The sequence below is a fragment of the Brachyhypopomus gauderio genome, unplaced genomic scaffold (genome assembly GCF_052324685.1).
Source record: "Brachyhypopomus gauderio isolate BG-103 unplaced genomic scaffold, BGAUD_0.2 sc75, whole genome shotgun sequence".
In the NCBI taxonomy this organism is placed as follows: Eukaryota; Metazoa; Chordata; class Actinopteri; order Gymnotiformes; family Hypopomidae; genus Brachyhypopomus; species Brachyhypopomus gauderio.
The window spans coordinates 762718-782968 of NW_027506896.1; the positions used below are offsets into that span (position 1 = coordinate 762718).

Consider the following 20251-nt stretch of genomic DNA (forward strand, 5'->3'; position numbering starts at 1 on the left):
GTACCTGCTCTGTTCAATCATCCTTTGAATTACCCTGGGGGAGATTTTTTTTGTTTCCCCAGGGGCTGGCACTACAGCTACACCATCTTTATGTTATCTAGTTAGAACTGGCTCAAACCTGCCTGTTCAAACTAAATAGGCGAAGACTGTGGTGCCAAGGAAGTCCTCTTTTGGCTAGTCCGCGCCGATTCAGAGGTGGAATGTGAGACTCACCTTGTCGGTCTCTGTTCTGCTCGAGCCGTAGGGCAAATAGTTCCCTGGCTGGTTTGTTCATTAATTCTTTATTCATCTAGCAACTGGGGAGCTGACCACCAGTGGACGGTAAAGTCTCCTAAACGACTCGTGTGGGCTGTAAAGCAGCCCGTCGTTTCTCGTCCTGCGGCGTCATCCTAGGCGAAGGTCGCACGTGTGGCCGTTGGAGTTCTTGAAGCTCCGCGAATATTTAGCCTGGTGGAGCATTAATGCGGGGGAGACGAAGTGGCCATAAGCTGCTTAAGCCAACTGCTTGACGGACTGTTGCCTAAACAGAGAGGTTACTGGGGCGAAAGAAAACTTTGTGCTGACCCCGTGGGAGAACAACACTTTTTGTGAAGTCCTTAGAGGTAAGTCCTCTCGCCCTTTCTGAGACAGGTGTTTGCGGTGTGCTAAGACTACTATTCAGTGTCTACTATAAACGGATAGCTTCATGCTATTCTATTCCCAGATCACCACCCAAGTCCCTCACCATCTGGTGAATCGCACACTGCAGCAATGTGCATTACAAGTACATCATCTTTAAGTTAGCCGAGCTGGACACTTCACTCGCCGGTATGTGTAAACTTATAAGGACCGCCCATCATAGACTTCCTGATTCTGACAATAAATTAATATTTATCACAGACCGCTGTCTTTTCCCCCCAACCTTTACATCTTAGAGAACTGCGGAAGAATTAGTCCTTTAAAAAATGACTGATCTGGATTAAGGTACGTATGTGGAATGAGTCCGAACTGCGTCCAGAAAGGCGCTGGATGAGGGAGACGCAGCTGGCGGGTTTGCTCATGAAACTGGTGCAGACTGGTTAGTTCTGCCATGAACACGGCTGACTGCTGCATGAAAGAGGGGTGATGTATGAGTGTATCCACTCTAAACGGCTCTATTGTCATTTCCTCGGGAGAATCTGAAACATTTGACTCATTTCCTAGCGACGTGGTCGGCGTTGCGGGTTCGGTTATCACGCCGATATGAAACAGCGACTCTTAAAGTGGACGCGCGTCCGGGTGTGGGTCGACGGTGCGGACGCGTTTGAGGCCGGTTCCGTAACGTGTGAACTTGCGTCCGTGTCGCCTAACCGGAGCCGTCAAGTTGGGCTGTTGGGCTGTTGACCTAGCACACGAACACACGGCGTGATGTGCAGGTTCTTGTTGAAGCGTCGAATCTTCTTCACGCAATACGGTGTTGTGCAGTTAAGACGGTGATTACCATCATGTTCCGCTCGCCGAACCGAGCGTCGCGGTGTTCTGGTAATATTGGTCGTGGTGGATAACCTGTTCGTCTCAGGACGTGTGAGTGTATCAATGGTGTGCCGGGTTATGATGCAGTAAGTATGCTGGTTTATATCGCAGTAAAAACACCTTAAGCACCGGTACTTCTGTCGTGTTTGTGTAACGCAACACACGGTCATGTCGGTGTGCCAGGACACACACACACACACACGAATATGGGACACAACACCTGGACGGGTTTCAAAATGGCTTCGGTTCTGTTTTGATATAAGCACATGTAGTCAAAAGTGTTGACAGCCAAATCTACACAGCTTTCATTCAGCAAGGGACAGTCTGCTCCCTTAAAATCAGATTTATGGGTGTAAACTGATCCGGTTGTTAATCTTTCTAAAAAGTTTGCATCGCCGCTTAAAAGTTTCTAGTTTTGTACAGTCGAATGTTTCCAGCTCATCAAATGATTTGGTGGTTATGTTATATTGGGGTTGAGAGCAGCGTTTACGTTTAGACCAACTTTATTAACTCCCGTTGTGGTGTTTTGGGTTGGTTAGTTATTTTATAAAGTTGTTTGTGTACAAACACGCATCAATTTAAACCGCTTTCAATGGTTTATTCTTCGTATTACAGTTTAGTTATAAAATATACGTTTTTCTTGCTGTCGACACTGTGATGAAATTTCCGTGTGCATTCGTTTTCTTTTCCCTCGTTTTCTAGAAATCTGAAAAATTGCAGAGAGAGGTTCTGCATGTTAACAGAAACACCATGTTAATGTGTAGCCTACCCATCTTCCTGACTTAGGCCTGGAATTGTAGGTTTCTCCTGTGAACATCTCAGTTTGCCACAGGGACTCTTAGGGCGGGCCCAAACACTTACTTAATCGGATTGTTGTATGTGAATTCTTGTGATTGGTTAACTTACGTGTCACTTCAAACCACACTGTGAGCCCCAGCAAATCAGAATGCTGGTGCTGCCTATAACCTAGTTAGGAGAGAAAAAAAACAAACGGTGAGGTTGAGCAAGGTCGACTATGAAAGCGGTACCTTCTGTGAGTGGTGCTGCATTTCTCAAGTGTGGTTAAAGTACGAGGATACCCAACACCATGACCCAGCTTAAAACACTACGCAAGACTGCCAAGCATAATGAGTTTCTGCTTGATGAACTTTAATCTGCAGTCTTGCATGCAGCGGCAGATAAGATCACCTGAATCTACCAATTACAGTCCAGATGATCTGTTGTACATGTGTTGATGCCTGTTTTCTTTCCATGATCCAGTATCATCATTACTGTCACAAGTCTGGTTTACCTATCCAGCAATTAATATCTCCTTTTTCCAAATGGTTAGTGTCAGTCAGGGGCGATTTTAGGATCTGGTCTTTAGGGGTGCCCAGCCCCTATTGCGCAGGTGCAGAGCAAGTTTTTTGCATAATATAATGTTTAAAAAATGTGTTGAGCCAGGGGGTGCTAAGCAACTTCACGGTGGTGCTCTAGCACCACTAAAAATACCCTAGCCTCGCCCCTGGTGTCAGTCACTCTTTTCCTGCTGCATTCAGTAGTTTATTACCTTCATTGGCCCAGATGCAGCTAGGCTAAAAGATCCTGGTAACTATGGCTACAGTACGGCAGTATGGACAAATGTTACGTTATCCAGATTGTGACAAGACTTTTGATAGGACACTGCACGTCACTAGACACTTGGTATTTGTGTGTGACCTGGTTAAAGACAGGGCAGAGTGACTCTGACAAAGACTGAGATGCCTGTGTGTCCGTACACTCGGCTGCACACATCACGCATTAACTGAGCATGATGGGATGGACTTTTAGAGCAGGGGTGATGCTTTTATATGGCGTGAACACGGAGTGAAACTGTCGTCAAACGGCTACACCGACCAGCCTCAAACCAGAGACAGGTTTGATTAAAACAATATGATTGTGTTCGATCATTGTTTTTCTAAAATGTAGAAAAGAATAATACAAACACGTGTCTAAATGTTTGACTGCTAGTGTATATGGCTATGAACAGCCAGAGAATAATGTGAAAGTTTGCTTGTGTTTTTGCTGAGCCTTGTGGTATGTCAAGCTGTGGGAAGTCTAGCATCGTCAAGGGAACAGAACCTGCGAGATGTGCAGTTAGAGAGGGATCTCCATTACACTGACACATGTAAACGGTCACAGGCTGTCGTCTCTAAAGTATCTTTAAGTGTTCTGAAATGTGAACATATTACAGGCAAGGCGAGCTGTAATGTAAACAATGTAAACATTTTAAGAGCAAATCTGATGACTCTGATACGAGTATCTGCTCAGATTAGGTTTTGCAAGTCATTGGAAGCACTTTGGTGAAGGCACCCTTTCTGAAAGTCCAGTTCCTTTTAAATGGAAACTTATATTTGTAGTTTTTCTTTTTAAAGCCATGCTCCTTGTGTTCTGATATTAGCTACTAACTCTTGAAACTGTCTAAGCTGGTAAGACTGAGATCAGTTGTCAAGTGACTAATCTGACTGCACACATGCAATGGATCACAGAACACAGTGATGTTTGTGATGAGGTTGAGAGGAATTGTCCTGTTTGTGAATGTATAGTCTTTGCTAAAATGAGTCTGTGATCATCCTGGACTCATTTGGGCGATATAATTGGTCAATATATTGCTACATTATGAACAAAGAAGATGAATACAAAAATATGTATAAGCACTGATACACAAAAAAGAAGAGGGTGCACTTCAAGTATGATGCACTTTACCATTCCAGAGAACCACTGCTGCTTTCATGCCATTAGCTCCATAGTCCTAGTCCTTCTGAGTGGTAGTGAACGAGTGTGCCGTGCATTATCATAGCCACAGTGGTGTCCACTCATCCCTACCGTATCTTATTAATTTATCATTATGTTTGCTGTGTAATAACACATTACAGTAAAATTCCATAATGGCAGTAGGGAGAATTTAAACAATTATCTGACAATAATCAGAGTGCGCATACATTACTCTTTGCTTGTTATTATGGAATGTTGGGTACAAAAGTTCTGTTGTGCTGCAAGTGAATGGGGGATGGAGGGTTCCATTCATCGTTGCCTGGACATCTATGTCTGGACGTGATGTGACCTCCACATCTTCTTGCACCTGTAGATGAGGACGATGATGATGTAAGTCATATTGTGTGTACAGTGGGGGAATTTGATGGATTTCTGGAGTTACATTCCCAGGGTTTGATCCGGTTCATGGCTTGACTTGCTTTATATAATGTACAGTTTAGTAAGCAGTCGGTCAAATACGACCAAAATATTAGCTTGTCCTTCTGGAGAGAACCCATGGTCTTCCTTCTCATTTCCCAGCTGGGTCTCTCATGTCTTCCCAGCTGTGTCCCTAGGGAGGATAATTACACACGAATGGTGATTCTGTTTGTTGTTATTTATGTGGAGATGAACAGACATGCCATTTAATGTTGTAAGGAGCACAATTATGTTTAATTACACATTATTTAATGAACCATTGGAGGGGTTGGTTTAACCCCTTCTTGGTGTCACTTCTGCAGTGCATTATACTATTTTGTGTCTGATCTGTAATTTTAACCCTAACCCATAATTTTATGGGTTTATCCTTTAGGTAAATCACTGTGAGGCTTATTTTAGGATTATCAGGTAACGCCATTCAAATGCAACTTCAATTAACAACATTCGTCCTACGGCAACTTTCCTACAGCTGTTAGATGTAGCTAAATGTCTTTTCTCTTGACATGCTAACCTCAAAAGTCGGCTTCACAGTCTCTTCAAAGCAGGGATAAGATGGCATTAAGAGTTGCTGGAGAAGGAAAAGCAAAAAAACAACAAGTCATGGGTTGAGCGGTCTCGATAGGGGAGGAATGTGCCTGCTGTGTGAAGCAAGTCCAGACTGATGCCTCAGCAGACCTCAACCAGCAGACGGAGCACAGAGTCCCACTGCTACGTCTGTCGCTCCCAGCTGCTCCTTCACCAGCTCTGTGTTCACATTTACAGCCTGTTTCACCTGAATCACACACTGGTTTTTGTTTTTGTCATTATTTTGCTTGTCTGCAGTCTTGGAAATAGTGCCCAGAAAATACATTTTATATGCAGTGGTCTAAAGAATAATAATTTGATCATTTCTGGAACCACAACTCCTTGGCCCTGCACATTTTAAAGGTTCCCCCTTGGTAAAACACCCTTTAACTTCATGAATGGCTGGTTAATTAGCTTATGACATGAGTCAGATGTGCAGGGCAGGATTTTAAGAAACATTGCACTAATACTTAACCCTGGTCCTTGTAGCCAAACCTGAACCCATTGTAAGTAGTTCAGCTGATTAACATTTGTGTCATTACACAAAGGTAACAGCAGACTGAAACATCTGCTAGAACTGACCCTTGAGAACAAGGGATTAAACATCTGGGCATCCAAGAATGGACCATCCTACTAACCCTGAATCTAACAAATGTCAAAAATGACCTTTACTCCTCTAACACATGTATTTAATGACAAACCCATCCATAAATATCTTTACATTACATTTTGTAGTATTATGTAAGGAGGTAACTAACTGTTCATACCTTGGTATTTGAGACTTACACCTTCAAGCCTTGAATGCCTACAGGTATGAAAGCTGAGACTGATTCTTATGGTTTGATATTGCAGAAGAAAAAAAAACCAAAACATTCCTTGTTGGCTTGAGTCCATCCCTGCAGCAATGTTGTCACCACATCTCAGCCCGCCACACCACATGTCACTGTCATGGTGACCGGTGTCGGCCAGAGGAGGATGGGTTCCCTCCCTGAGTCTTGGTTCCTCTCAAGGTTTCTTCCTCATGCAAAAAACTAGGGAGTTTTTCCTTGCCACTGTCGCCCTTGGCTTGCTCACTGGGGGCTAGGACTCGGCACTTGTAAAGCTGCTTTGTGACAACAACTGTTGTAAAAAGCGCTATATAAATAAAATTTGATTGATTGATTGATTGACTGTCAACTCTCATGTACTGTGTTTTACTCCCTTTGTAGTGTGCAGACTCTTGTAAGATTGAGCGCTCAATCGTGGATACTGAAACTTGCTGGCTAGGCCTGCTGCTTCTATTTATAACCGGCAATTTAATGATTGCTATCATATAACAACTAGAGTTAATGAAAACAAAAGGAAACATTACATATTAAAAAGAAAAAAAAAGAAACAAAACAAACTGAATATATGTGCAAGATCTCGTATTTCAATTTTAAAAAGCACCACTGGTCATTTGTGGGGTCAGCTTTACTAATAATAGAAGAGCTTAAGTGGCTACAAAACCGGAATTCCAGTCTTAGGAGCTCTGTTTGTAGTTATCTGCTCCACAGGGCTGGAGTGGGCATGCACATTGTGGCCACAGACTTAATGGTTTGAAAGTTTGGTGAGTGTAATTTGCACCTAGTGAATTTAGCAGCAGCTAAATCTGAAAGCTGAACTTGAGACTCAACAAGTAGCAAAGTCCAAAGAAACGATCTGTTACACTTTGAATGCAACGAATGGCGGAGGTTCATAAAGGGCCAAAAGAGATTTTCAGAGTTACTTCTTGGTCTGTATGTTTTTAATGTGAGTTTAACTTTAATTGAACACTGACCCAGAGCTTCAAACCTGTACTTGGCTTAAGTGTGAATGCATACAAGTACATGACCACTGTAATGCTAAACATTTATCTTTTTTGGTCTCCCCTATAGGAATGTTTACCCTCACAGAAGTTGCCTCTCTGAACGATATCCAGCCAACCTATCGAATATTAAAACCATGGTGGGACGTCTTCATGGATTACTTGGGCATTGTCATGCTCATGGTGGCAATATTTGCTGGGACGATGCAGTTAACCAAAGACCAGGTGGTTTGCTTGCCTGTTCTGGATTCGTGGGAGGAGCCCACCAGGACTCTGAGGCCACCAGAAACAGCTGGAAGCCAGGTGACATTATCAGCTCCACCTTTGACGGGCAAAGACCAGCCTGACACAGTTATACAAGTTTCTGAACCAGCTCCTCCCAGACAGACTCAGCCAACAGGCGTAAAGACAAACCTGGACTTTCAGCAGTATGTCTTTGTAAACCAGATGTGCTACCATGTTGCTCTCCCCTGGTATTCCAAGTACTTTCCTTACCTTGCTCTCATCCACACAATCGTTCTCATGGTCAGCAGCAACTTCTGGTTCAAGTATCCAAAGACAAGCTCAAAAATTGAGCATTTTGTATCTATTTTGGGGAAGTGTTTTGAGTCCCCTTGGACCACTAAAGCGTTGTCTGAGACTGCATGTGAAGACTCTGAAGAGAATAAGCAAAGAATGACTGGACCTTCCTCATTACCAAAGCACGTGTCCACCAGCAGCGAAGAGGGGAGTCCAAACCAGTCCACACCAATGCTGGTGAAATCCAGTATTAAGTTCTCCACAGAGAAGCCCGTTATTGAAGTGCCAAGCATGACAATACTGGATAAGAAAGACGGTGAGCAGGCTAAGGCCCTCTTTGAGAAAGTGAGAAAATTTCGTGCACACGTTGAAGACAGTGACCTAATCTACAAGCTCTATGTCGCTCAAACTACCATAAAGACATTTAAGTTCATTTTGATCCTGTGCTACACCACAACATTTGTTGCCTCTATTGAGTTCAACCATGACTGTATACCAGAGCCAAACATTAAGCATTTGACTGGCTACACTAAATTCAAATGCACTCACAACATGGCATTTATGTTAAAAAAGCTTCTCATCAGCTATATTGCCCTCATTTGTGTTTACGGATTGGTTTGCATTCACACGCTTGTCTGGCTCTTTAGACGCCCTTTGAAGGAGTACTCATTTGAAAAGGTGAGAGAGGAAAGCAGCTTCAGTGACATTCCGGATGTAAAGAATGATTTTGCTTTCCTCTTGCACATGGTAGATCAGTATGACCAGTTATACTCTAAACGCTTTGGTGTCTTTCTCTCTGAGGTCAGTGAGAATAGGCTGCGTGAGATAAGCCTGAACCACGAGTGGACGTTTGAGAAACTGCGTCAGCACGTGAATCGGAATTCACAGGACAAGATGGAGCTCCACCTGTTCATGTTATCGGGTGTTCCCGATGCAGTGTTTGAGCTCACTGACTTGGAGATATTGAAGCTCGAGCTGATCCCTGAAGCAAGGATAACTGCAAAGATCTCACAGATGATCAATCTACAGGAGCTGCATTTGTACCACTGCCCTGCTAAGGTTGAGCAGACAGCATTCAGTTTTCTCCGAGACCACTTACGTTGCCTTCATGTCAAGTTTACAGATGTTGCAGAGATTCCCACTTGGGTTTATTTACTAAAGAACTTGCGAGAGCTATACTTGGTGGGAAATCTGAACTCCGAAAATAACAAAATGATTGGCTTGGAGTCCCTCAGGGACTTGAGGCATCTGAAAGTTTTAAATTTGAAGAGCAACCTTACCAAGATCCCAACAAACATAACCGACTTGGCTCCTCATCTGGTTAAGCTTGTGGTACACAATGACGGTACTAAACTCTTGGTACTGAATAGTTTGAAAAAGATGATGAATCTTGCTGACCTGGAGTTGCATAATTGTGAACTGGAGCGAATACCACATGCCATTTTTAGCTTAACCAATCTGCAAGAATTGGACCTGAAATCCAATAATATTCGCACTATTGAGGAGGTGATCAGCTTTCAACACCTCAAAAGACTTACCTGCCTCAAACTGTGGCACAATAAGATAATCACCATTCCACTGTCAATAAGTCATGTAAAAAACCTTGAGTCCCTATATCTGTCACATAACAAGCTGGAGTGTTTGCCTGTCCCTTTGTTCAATCTGCTTAAGCTTAGACATTTGGACCTAAGTCACAACTCCATTGTGTTGATTCCTCTAGAGATAGGCTTTCTGCAGAACCTGCAGTTCTTTGCCATCACAGGAAACAAGGTGGAGGTAGTTCCCAAGCAACTTTTCAAATGCACAAAACTGCGTACCCTTTGCTTGGGGCACAACTGTATCTCTGTTCTGCCAGAGAAAATCGGCCATCTGGTGCAGCTGACACACCTGGAGCTGAAGGGCAACTGTCTGGACCGGCTTCCGTCCCAGCTTGGCCAGTGTCGACTCCTTCGCCGAAACTGCCTTCTCGTGGAGGACCACCTCTTTGACTCCCTGCCCATAGAGGTCAAAGAGGTCATAAATCAGGAAACCAATGTTACCTTTGCTAATGGAATGTGAGAGTAGACCTCCACCAGACCTCCAAGTCTCTCTGTGCTAGCACTCTGTTGGCCCAGTGTGAGCCTGAGAAGGAGTGATGGATCTGCAGGTCTGGTGGTCAGCAGGGGCTGGTGAGAATGATTTGGTTTAGGACCTGCCATGCCTGAATGGATGTATGCTTTAAACCTGTATTTAAGCATATAAACGTGATTCTGCTGCCACTGGGAGGAGAAATGCAAAACTGTGAGAAGGCCAGTAAGAGTGCTTGACTAACTACGCCCACTGATCAGACATGAAATGTGATTTCTTTAAAGAAGACAAAATATGAATGATGTGAGGGGAATTACTCATATGTTTGGAAGCATTGTTGCCAACATTCATTAACATTTGCTTTTGCTTGTTTAATCTTTTATTGTAAACCCTTATTGCAGTAGAGGTATATTCTGATACATTGCTGACTTTGTTTTGTATCTCACAATTTTTTTGTGTCTCAAACTTGCTAATATTTCTATCTCTAGTTTTTCATGTTTTCTATTTTAGCTTCTTAGGTGTCTACAGAGCATCACTTGCATTGTGGTGCAGGAACTGATTGTATTTATTTGTTGTTTGGAAGAAACCAGGGCAGTGTTTTTTCAAATGATAATTGTTGCCTGATTTGTTACACTATATGAGAAGCCGTTCCTGTAAGGCAGTGACACAGTAAGCACCGCGTGATGACACTGAGATAAAGTGGATCCAAGTGCCGGCTTGCACTATGAATGACCACAACGAGCGCAGAAGAGCGGTTGAGGCAGGCTGACACAGGGAAACAGGGAGAAACTGAAACTTAAATGATGAGAAATGACTACAACACATATAAACAGAAAACTGCACAACGGACGTGTGGGGAAAATAAAACAAAAAATGCCAGGGGAAGTAGCTGGCTGGCAGGCAAACACCGCAACAAAAAAAAACCCTTACCAACTAAAACAAACGGATAGGAAGAAAATGGCAGGGGGCATGAGGTAAGGACTCAAATAATAGTCCAACCAGGATCCAAACCAGAGGAAAAATAAGGGCTGAGTGACGTGACACATAGAGACCAAACAATTCAGCAGTCATCTGTCACGAATCCCTTAAGCAGGGATGACGCCAGGTGTGACAGACCCCGCATGGAACTGGCTCGTGGACTCCTAGTGGTGGTCCGGGGAGTCGCATCCGAGCCAGCCCTTTAACGAGCACCCAATGAACAGGCCTTGCTGCTCACTAAACTCCAGCATGCACTGATAGTTATTCTTCTATTGCCATGATATGTTGGCCAGTAGGTAAATAGTAAATCTGAACATCTGCTAAAACATTTTGGATTTTTTGTTATCTATAAACATTGTGCTAGTTCCTCTATGTGGGAATGCAAATGCTTTCGCTTTGTAAAATTGATTTATAAACCATTTCATATATACAATTTTGGTTTACAAGGTATTTTGCTGCTTTAGATGCATAAGAAAAAACATTTAATTTACTAACATTGATCTGGAGAATTAGCATTTACCTTACTGGTAAAAAACAAGGAACGTCTTTAAGGTTAATACAGGAAGTGTTCTGGTGAACTGGATCTTCTGGGAAGGGTAAAGATGGTGCCTCACCCAAGTTTTTCTCTGTTTTTAAAGTCCTAGTTATTTCACATAGAGTACAAGATAATTTTTCCATCATATAAGGCAGGGGCCAGACCTTTGAATTGATGGATAGTTTCTTTTTTGTGTTATTTATTCATTTCATGTGGAGAAGGGAAAGCAGAGCTCTATTGTGAGACCTACCATACAATATTGTGTTAAAGTTAACGTTGTAAATCTCAGTAAGACGGTACTGTGATGCTTGTTGTTATCAAAATAATCTCACATTGACTGAAACAAATAACTGCCATTATACTGGATATCATTGTGAACTCATGGTGATCTGTTTCCAACATGGGCACCACACCATGCACTTCTTGCTTGTGTACTGGTTGTGAAAAGATGAATGTTTCTTTGACCACAGTAGTGTCCATCATGTTGAATTAAAGGGTACACTGCTAATGTCAGAAAACAGCATGAGCCAAACATAATTCAGCACGTGGCCTTGGAGTAATCAAAGGCGTATAGCATGTAAACGTTAGCCACATCCAGTATAAATTCATGTAAAAATGTTCCTGTATGGACTCAACAGGTATTTACTCGGAAATGAATGGGTTCCTATTTTAAAATGAAACGTGCATTAATGCTGATATTTGGGGAATGGATGGTCTGTGTGGACAGAAAATGCCATTGCAGTTCCTATCATGCCTGCCACTTAAAACCCAGTACCGTGATCAGCATGGTGTTAGAATTTCTAACCCAGTGCTTCTGTCATCGTTGTAATCTGGAATATCGCTCTTCACTCTCAGATGCATCAGGTCCAAGTTCCAAATAATATTTGGACTCTTTGATCTTATGTTTTAGTTTTAGTTTATTGTTTTAGTTTTCAGACTCTTATCACAGACTGCTAATCACATACCAAAAGCCTTTTTAAAAGGCTGAGTCTAAGTGCTAGTGTTGGGAGAGGGGTTTGATTCAAACGCACAATTTCATAATCACCATCAGCTACATATCTCAAGCCAACAGAATGTGACTACCAGCACTGTATTATGTAAAAGAAAAAATGTGTTGAAAATAGTGGACCATATTAACTGGCAAAAGTCATGCTTCAGTACTTTCTTTTTGTGTACTCTGTACACTGTGCATGGTGCCTAATGCTGTTTTAATAATCTGTACAAATATATGTGCCCACAGGCCTTAATCCAACCCTGTGATCTGCATCACATATCATGTAAACATGAAACATCTCAACCCTGCGTGTAGTTCACTCCTCTACTCTATTGTGATGTCTCATTCAGTGTTTTCTTGATTGCTTTTATAGGCAGGTTATGCAACCTTTTTTTTAATCGACCCTGTTTTTACACAGATGGAATAGTGTATCTGCTTTCTAGCTGTCTAGTTTTGTGTACATCCCCTATTCCTGGAAACTCGTTATGTGTCTCTGATAATGTTTTAAAATGAGAAACCCTAATTCTTGCAAGTGAACATAATGTTTCTCAGGCTTTAGCCAAGTTTGGTCTCTGACACAGAATACCGTGTATCCAGGCTTTAAGATATAAAGATTTTGGATGCACTACTATATATGTAGGATAATTGTACTAAACCATTTCTAATTATGTTAACTATCTCAGAACGTGACTCCTTACAATAATGTCCCTTTGAAAGATGGAAGGCAACGCTAATTCAAGCTTTAGCAGAAACCTTGAGACAATTTCTGTCCACCAATACTTCCAACTAAAGTACAAATAGTTTCATAAATAGCTAACAAGTTCACTAGACGGATTGTGTTTGTTTATTCGCACCACAATTTTATTACGCCCGGAGTGTCTGCTGTAGGCTACCCTTAAGAGGTTGCAGTAAAAATTAGTTTCCCTATGAGCTGAGACAGATGTGCTTTCATTTGACTGGTTGACGAACGGACTAAACTAAAGCAGTAGTCAGCTGTTTGGAGAACAATTTCTGTGTTTCTTTTTTTCTATGTCGGTAGCACATATGACCACCAAAACACGATATCTCGCTCTCTGTGTGTGTAGTATTTTTTTTCTTCAAATACTTTTAGATAAAGGCCAAACAGGTCGAGGCTGCGTAATTTAAATCGATTTAGCCTTCGGTCAAACCGAAACGTCATAGGTTTCTTCTATCGTAAGAAAATTTTGGCTTCGGCGAAAGAGAAATGAAAATGTAAAAGGGGAACAGGAACGCTAAACATCGATGGTGCTCGACCGCCCTCTTGAGGTGAAACCACGTTATGGCACGATATAAATATGACCAATAGGACAATTTCCCATATACATAGAAACCGTAAAAGGTAGAAATGAACTAACCTTGTTTTATTAATTACCAAGTTACTGGTACAAATACCATGTTAATTATTCCAGTCATCCATATTAATTCCACATATGTAGGATTCAGATTCCTAAACGTGCCTGTAGTCTTTGGTCGCTCGTGAGGTTCCCACTAAACACTCGAAACAAGGGTCCATTGGGTTGAACACTGGGCGAGTTTGTCGCGTCTTTCTCACACAGCTGAACCGAGTCATCAAGCAGTTATCGGCCCTTTGGAGATTGAGATCAGGTGTAGCGGAACTGGGAGAACCCAAATCTGCACTGGGGCCTGCGGGCGTGAAACAATCGCTGCACTGCTTCAGTTTGGTGCAGCGGGGCCGTGAGTGGAGCGGTTCTCCATGTAGCGGGTCGTTTCATTAACGTTGGCCGAGCAGTCCTGCCTCACAGACGGCGATCAAAACTGACCTTGGGTCGTTGGTGTAGAGTGCTTTTGAAGAAGCCGTCTTAACTTGAGTCGATATTTTTGTAATATATTTGTGCAAGGTTTTAGAAAAATGACTTCTGGAAATTCAAGAGGACGCTTCTCTGAATATGCTCCAAGATCATTCGAGGAGTCCTATTCGCTTTTTGAAAAGTATGTCCTTCACCCGCCCCCATTTCCTAACGGCTGTGCGGCAACTTAATTACGCACAGAAGCAGTGAGCCTGTATAATCATGTACTTTTAGGTCTATAGGATTTGCAGATGGAGATCAATCGTTGTCGGCGTCTGAGAATGCAGGTATAAATCTGTCTCATCAAATTTCAACTCAAGTGGTTTATTTGCATGACCGGTGAACGTGAATTCCGTGTCGCCTAATCTACAATTTTTAAAAATAACATGACCGAGTTTTTAACAGTGTAGAATAGACGTTTATGTTTGTGTTATAATACACAAATATGTATTATGGAATACATACGAAGGTAGCAAAACATCAACTGGAGGCAAGATGGGAAGCTTCTCTGATGGCAAATGGCATCAGACGTGGGTCTTGTCTCTGCAAGGTCTATTGTCTAGCAGTTTAACGCTTACTCAAAGGTTTTCCCTTTCTGTCTGTCTTGTTTGTTGACTTTTCAGCTGCAGGGTCCTTTGTTTTTGCTAATAATAAATGCCTGTTTTGTCCTTTAGGGAGGCGCTATATCCAGTGTTCCAGTCAACAACAGTGTGGATTATTTCCATTGAGATCTTGTGACCCCTTTGGTGTTTTCGAGTCAAAAAGCTCGAACAGGTGAGTGAGAGCTAATGAGCTTGAGTAAGATTCACATTAGGTGTGCTTCTGGCCCATGCTGGTCTCCCCCTCCAGATGTGTTGCCTACGAGTCTTTGAATTATGTGGGCACGAGTCACGATCGTGTTGATGGAGGTTACCACGAGTTTGATGGAGGGTATGAAGACCCACACCCAGCTCCCTGGACAGGGGACACGCCGTGCTTCCTGTCTTCACGGAGATCCAGGTCGCCCTTTTCAGAGGGCAGCAGAAGTCCATACTCCCTCAGTGATCTCTCGGACCTTTCTGCTTCCTCGGTCAGCTCGTACACAAGACCTGCTCCCATTGGCTCCCGCAGCAGCGGGGCGGAGGCTTACGTTCAGTGCCTCTATGGAGGGAGGGGGGCAGATACAGCCCTGTCCTGCAAATCAAGAAGCAGAGGTGTAAGTGTAGAAACGGAGTACAAAACGTGTAGAACTCTTATACATCCAGGTGTTAATGTTGCTTAGTCACAATATAATGCATAGTTGTTTATCTCCAGCCATTTATTTATCAAATATTACACATAGCAAGCAGACGCTTTTTTATTTCACTTTTTTTAAACGTCCTGTTTTGTGAGCAGATTTGTAGGCTGAGGGGAGTGGCTGCCACACGGACCCTTCACTCGGGCGTGGCAGTACCGGGCTTCCGTGGGACTAAACGGAAGATGAAGACGCCGGGATCTCAGGGCAAGTTTGTCAAGAAGCTGAGGATCGTCATGGCAGCCCCCCAGACGGCTGGGCCGGACGACACAGCCGAGGAATGGAGCCAGTGTTCTGGTCAGGCTCGTCTCATTTGTGGTCTTTTTATTGGGCTTTCTTTTGTTGAAATGTTACAGTACTACAGTTATTCTTGTTTTTCCTTTTATGTCCAGGACTGAATGAGGTGAGGGTCCAGAGTTACTGCTATGCAAATGCCATGAGGATGTCCAAGCCGAACGGCACGTTACATATAACCTGGAAAGAAACACATGATTGGTGTGAACCTCTAGGGCAAAATAAATCCATATTGGTTGCATGTGTGTTTAAAGGTTGGTCATATTTCAAGTGATTCTAGGGACTTGGACAGAGAAGATGGTAAGTACTGTTCTCTCCTTCTGGAGTTGTATACCTGTTGCACATGCACTACTGTATGAGTTACCACTGAGATTTGAGTAGCAACAGAAGGTATTGGTGATTTGTAATGTTCATACTGCACCCTCCCTTTTTGGGTAGGGGGTGTCCTTTAAGTGAAACTGACGGTGATCTTAAGCAAATCATACATTTGATCTCTGTCCTCAGTAGAGAGCAAAGTTAGAGTCAAAGAGAAACGAAGACGCAGACGTGAGAAGAACCGTGAGAAATATGGAGACAAGCACAGGTAAACGTGCAAACAAAACTCTCCGATTTGAAGTACCACCATTTCATTATCAAGGTCGGAGCCCATCTTTGCTAGAAGGTAAAACTTCTTGTGACTTGGGGGTGGGGTGATTGGAGGTTGACCTCTGCCACTGCTCATCCCGGTGCTTGGGCTGCCCTGAAGGCTTTTGGTTAATTCACAATCAATTAAACTGTAAAAGCCAAGATTGTCTAACATTATGACTGTGGAAAATGTGTCGAGTCTACAGATTTCTACTATAGTCTTGGTGCTTGTTTCTTTTTCTGGGCAGCGGGCATGCACATGTGGTAGTAGTCAGTCGTAATGCTTTGCTGAAAATGCCCCACCCAGACCTCACCTGGTTTTTCTCTTTAGAATGGCTTTCACGTGTGCATTTTGTAAATTTCGCACGTTTGAAGACAAGGACATTGAGAAACACTTTGGAAGCATGTATCACCGTGAAACCCTCGACTACATTCGACGGCAAACCAAGTTTGATGACCGAGTGATTAGCTTTCTACATGTAAGCCTGTTTTTAGGAGTCTGATTTGTTACGTTTGTGAAATCGTGCCACTAGTCTGTCTTCTGTCTCTTTTGGTTTAGGACTGTATGGTGCAGAAGTTCCGTAAAACCGTCTCTGCTTTATGCAAGTTGCGGACCCTCTCGGATCAGAAAACCGATCAGAAAACCAATCAGAAACTTATGGAAGGTGAAATTTCTTTCCACTGTTTTGTATCATCATAAACCTTGTATAATGGTATACAAAAGCCAAACCCATCAGAGTGGCTTTGTCGGCATGAATTAATTTGTATCTAGTGATCCATATAAAAACCTTGATGCCTTTTAAGTGACCAAAGATAACTGCACGTATTGGCCTAATCTTGTGTGAAATGCTCATATTTAGTACTGGGGTGGCACACTTCACCAGACACAGGGTATATTTGGTTCGTATTTCCAGCCAAGCCAACAGCCATTTTGAGGCATGTGGTTGGACCAAAGCAGTGAATATGGTTCTGAATATCTCGACCTTTTGAGCAACTTCTACCGTTTCTGATCATGTCACCAACAGACAGCGTTGTAGCAGGTCTACTGGCAGTTGTACATTCATACCTCCTGCCCTCCTGTCTGATACCCCTTGAGTTGAGGTAGAGAGTATGTAACTGTTGGGGGTAGGTGGGTTCCTTCATGATTTAAAAAGTTTTCTTGCAGGTTAACTTCTATTGGTGAGTGACGGGAACAGCCTTCCAGAATGTCCATTTGGGCTATAACTAGTTCTCATATTCTAAGCTAGACCACATTTTGGCTGTCAAAGTACTTGCATACAGCACATTTTATTATTATTTATTCATTTGATTTATGACTAAACTTTTCATAAATTTAGGACAAACTGGCATTTCTCAACTTGCCTGCCTTTTTGTAGTCAAGTTTGTGAATGAGTGCTGTTAAATGTATTCTTTCCAGACTCAAGTTATGTAAGGATGTGACAGTTTCTTCCCACAACCGTCACCTTTTCCTAATATCTATCTATATATACAATGTATGTTTATATATATATGTATATGTGTATATCCTTTCCTGGTTTGGACAGGGGTGACTGAGGATGACTACATGAGGAAGGTGGAGGTGGTGCACTGCGTGGCTTGCGACACTCACATCCCAGCAGTCTTTGCTTCCGTACAGCATCATCTCAACTCCCCCGTACACCTCAAGAGCAAAGTGGTACCGGCCTTCTCCAGTGTGGCGAGGGCCGCAGGGCCCACCTCCTGCCTCTTCACCGGGTGCCCGTCAGTCTCTGTTGGATGACTGTGTTTTCTTTGTCTTCCAAAGATGTACAAAGAGCAGCTAAAGAGGGAAAGTGTTCTTACTGCCAAGGCTATAATAAATAACGACAGCGTCAAAGTTCGCTATGAGAAGTACATGAAGGTAAATGTGAATAATGCATTTGAGCTTGCTGGTAATTGAGGTCGCACCCCTGGTACTGATGGTGCCTGAAGTATGGCTTGCTTCCTTCCCAGGGAGAAGACCCGTTTGTAACTGACAGCAGAGAGGAGACCAGCTCGGATTCCTCTGAACCGGAGAGGCCCGATGAACCTGAGGATGAGCAGGAGGAAAGCAGCGACTGAAAATGCCTGGCACCGGCAGGAGAGGCTGGCGTCGCTGCTCCTGCAGAAGACGTCCACTTGCAGCTTTGTGTGCCATGATGTAACCTGCAGAGCAGGCTTGCATGTGGCCTTCAAGACACTATGTTCATCGAGCTCCCCTCCCAGTGAAGCCCCTCTGACTGTTGGGTTGGAGCTGTGAGTGGTTGGAGACAGTAAATGTCCATATTTACTGAAATTTTAGGATCTAGATGGTTGCCATGTTGACTGTAGTCTTTGGTAATGTAGAACTATTATACAATGCTGTTTGTGGTTCAAGTCTGCAATTAAATGATTGTTTATACAGAAATGGTGTGCTTGTGGTGGTAACTGCTTTAAGACCCTTTCTTTAATGTGTCGTGTTTGTCTGCAAGCGGATCTCATGCTCAGTCTGGGTTCCGATTGGTCAGGAAAATCTGGACAGGATTCCCACCATCCAGAAACGTGTGTGTGTGTGTGTGTGTGAGAGAGAGACAATGCGGTTCTCAGTGCGTTGGTCTCTTGACTCTAACAAGAAAATTAAGGGAACCACAACTGTTTTGCTGAGGTGGTTGGGGAGGGGGGGCACATCCACTATAACAGTTTCCTAACATCAAGTAGGTGAAGCTACATCTCCAAACTCTCTTCACTTGCATTCAGGAAGCAAGCTGTTTGTACCATGGTCCAAATTAGACCTTAAATCCTCCTCTTCTCCTTCTGGGTAAAGGTTCTGTTTTAGATTCTTCCTGTCTACCACATCATCCCATTATATCCGATCTGGATACAGTAGTCTGGAGCATCACGCTAGAAGGGTCAGTAAATCAGTGTAGGAACGGTACGATCTCTCTGCAGGGCAGCTATCCAGATGAGTGACGGGTCCTCTGACTAATCAGGATCCTGCCTATGAAAGCTGCCTGAAGGTTTGAATCTGTTTGTGACCATATCGGGGAGGTGCAAAAGTTCAAAAAGTGTTTTCACCATAAAGATTTATCACTGTTACACTAATTAATTCTGCCTGCTGGTTTGAACTAGAAACTTTGGATCCGTCCGAAATGGCGTATTTCCCTCCTATACAGTACAAAGCAGTACGCGATAAAGGGTAGTATGTCTGAATACATAGTATGCATGAAATAGTGAAAAGTACCCGGATGGCTTACAAAATCGGCAACCATTTTGAAGTATGCGATTGCAGTACACTGTCCTATCCCATGATTCAACTGGAGTGTTTTAACTATGATTGTGTCACATGTCATATGACGTAGGTAAAATGGTGGACGTAGTATATCCGAGATTTTATGCGTATTGCCCAGTCGCCTACTGAAAGAACGTACTGCATTGAAATCTAGTGTGTACTATTTACTTAAGTATGCCATTTTGGGTTGAACCATCGAGATTAACATTAAGCGGTCATGTTTTAAGTGACCTCCCACACCACAGAAGAATGTCTCTCCATACACGTCAATGACTTTCCGGTTAGCTAAACTGTTGTAATGGAATGTAATTTGTATAATCGGCTAATGTATATACCAGAGGATTTATTTGGTCAATGACCAGCAATTAAGTAACATGTTATTATTACTAGGGTTCTATTGGTCCGATTGTGCAGAAGCCCTCAGAAGAAGTCTACTTGTTGGAGTGCACCTGCGAAGTGCGCATCCCACCTAGTAATGGTCTTCTAAATGAGACGCACCCAGAGTGTCTGAGTGTATGGCTCATTGTCTAAAGGGCTTCTGGGTGATGCCTATCATATCATCCCTTGCAGAGGACTGTTGTGGCAGTCCCATCACACCGAGAAGTCAAGTTTCATCCAACACAGAGAACACATCATTATTTCCTTTGCATCATGGTGCCCCCTTACCCAAACCTGCCCACCGATATCCAGTGTCCTGTTTCCGATGGCTGCCATCCCTGTGGTTGGTGCTGTTTCCTGTAATGAGACAGGAACCCCATGTCAAGCGCACATGCTTGTCAGAAA

At 43.1% G+C, this 20251-nt stretch overlaps 2 protein-coding genes across 11 annotated transcripts; both read left to right on the forward strand.

Annotated features, from left to right (window-relative positions):
• The first annotated feature begins 134 nt into the window (after nucleotides 1–134).
• LOC143491425 (volume-regulated anion channel subunit LRRC8D-like) lies at nucleotides 135–12441 on the forward strand. Of its 10 annotated transcripts, none has more exons than XM_076990396.1 (3): nucleotides 135–602; nucleotides 682–807; nucleotides 7161–12441. In XM_076990396.1, exon 3 carries the CDS (start codon nucleotides 7163–7165, stop codon nucleotides 9665–9667), a length of 2505 nt encoding a protein of 834 aa, XP_076846511.1. In that variant the 5' UTR covers nucleotides 135–602; nucleotides 682–807; nucleotides 7161–7162; the 3' UTR covers nucleotides 9668–12441. The 10 variants fall into 10 exon arrangements, with proteins under 10 accessions (XP_076846511.1, XP_076846509.1, XP_076846507.1 ...); XM_076990394.1 differs by having other exon boundaries at nucleotides 704–807; XM_076990392.1 differs by lacking the exon at nucleotides 682–807.
• Nucleotides 12442–12574: 133 nt separating this feature from the next.
• znf326 (zinc finger protein 326) lies at nucleotides 12575–18601 on the forward strand. Its single transcript, XM_076990402.1, is given in 13 exon segments — nucleotides 12575–14154; nucleotides 14247–14299; nucleotides 14687–14786; nucleotides 14862–15207; nucleotides 15387–15582; nucleotides 15678–15809; nucleotides 15811–15879; nucleotides 16087–16162; nucleotides 16535–16682; nucleotides 16763–16868; nucleotides 17748–17878; nucleotides 17987–18082; nucleotides 18175–18601. Coding segments are annotated over 13 exon segments (1641 nt in total). The 5' UTR covers nucleotides 12575–14074; the 3' UTR covers nucleotides 18283–18601.
• Nucleotides 18602–20251: the final 1650 nt, after the last annotated feature.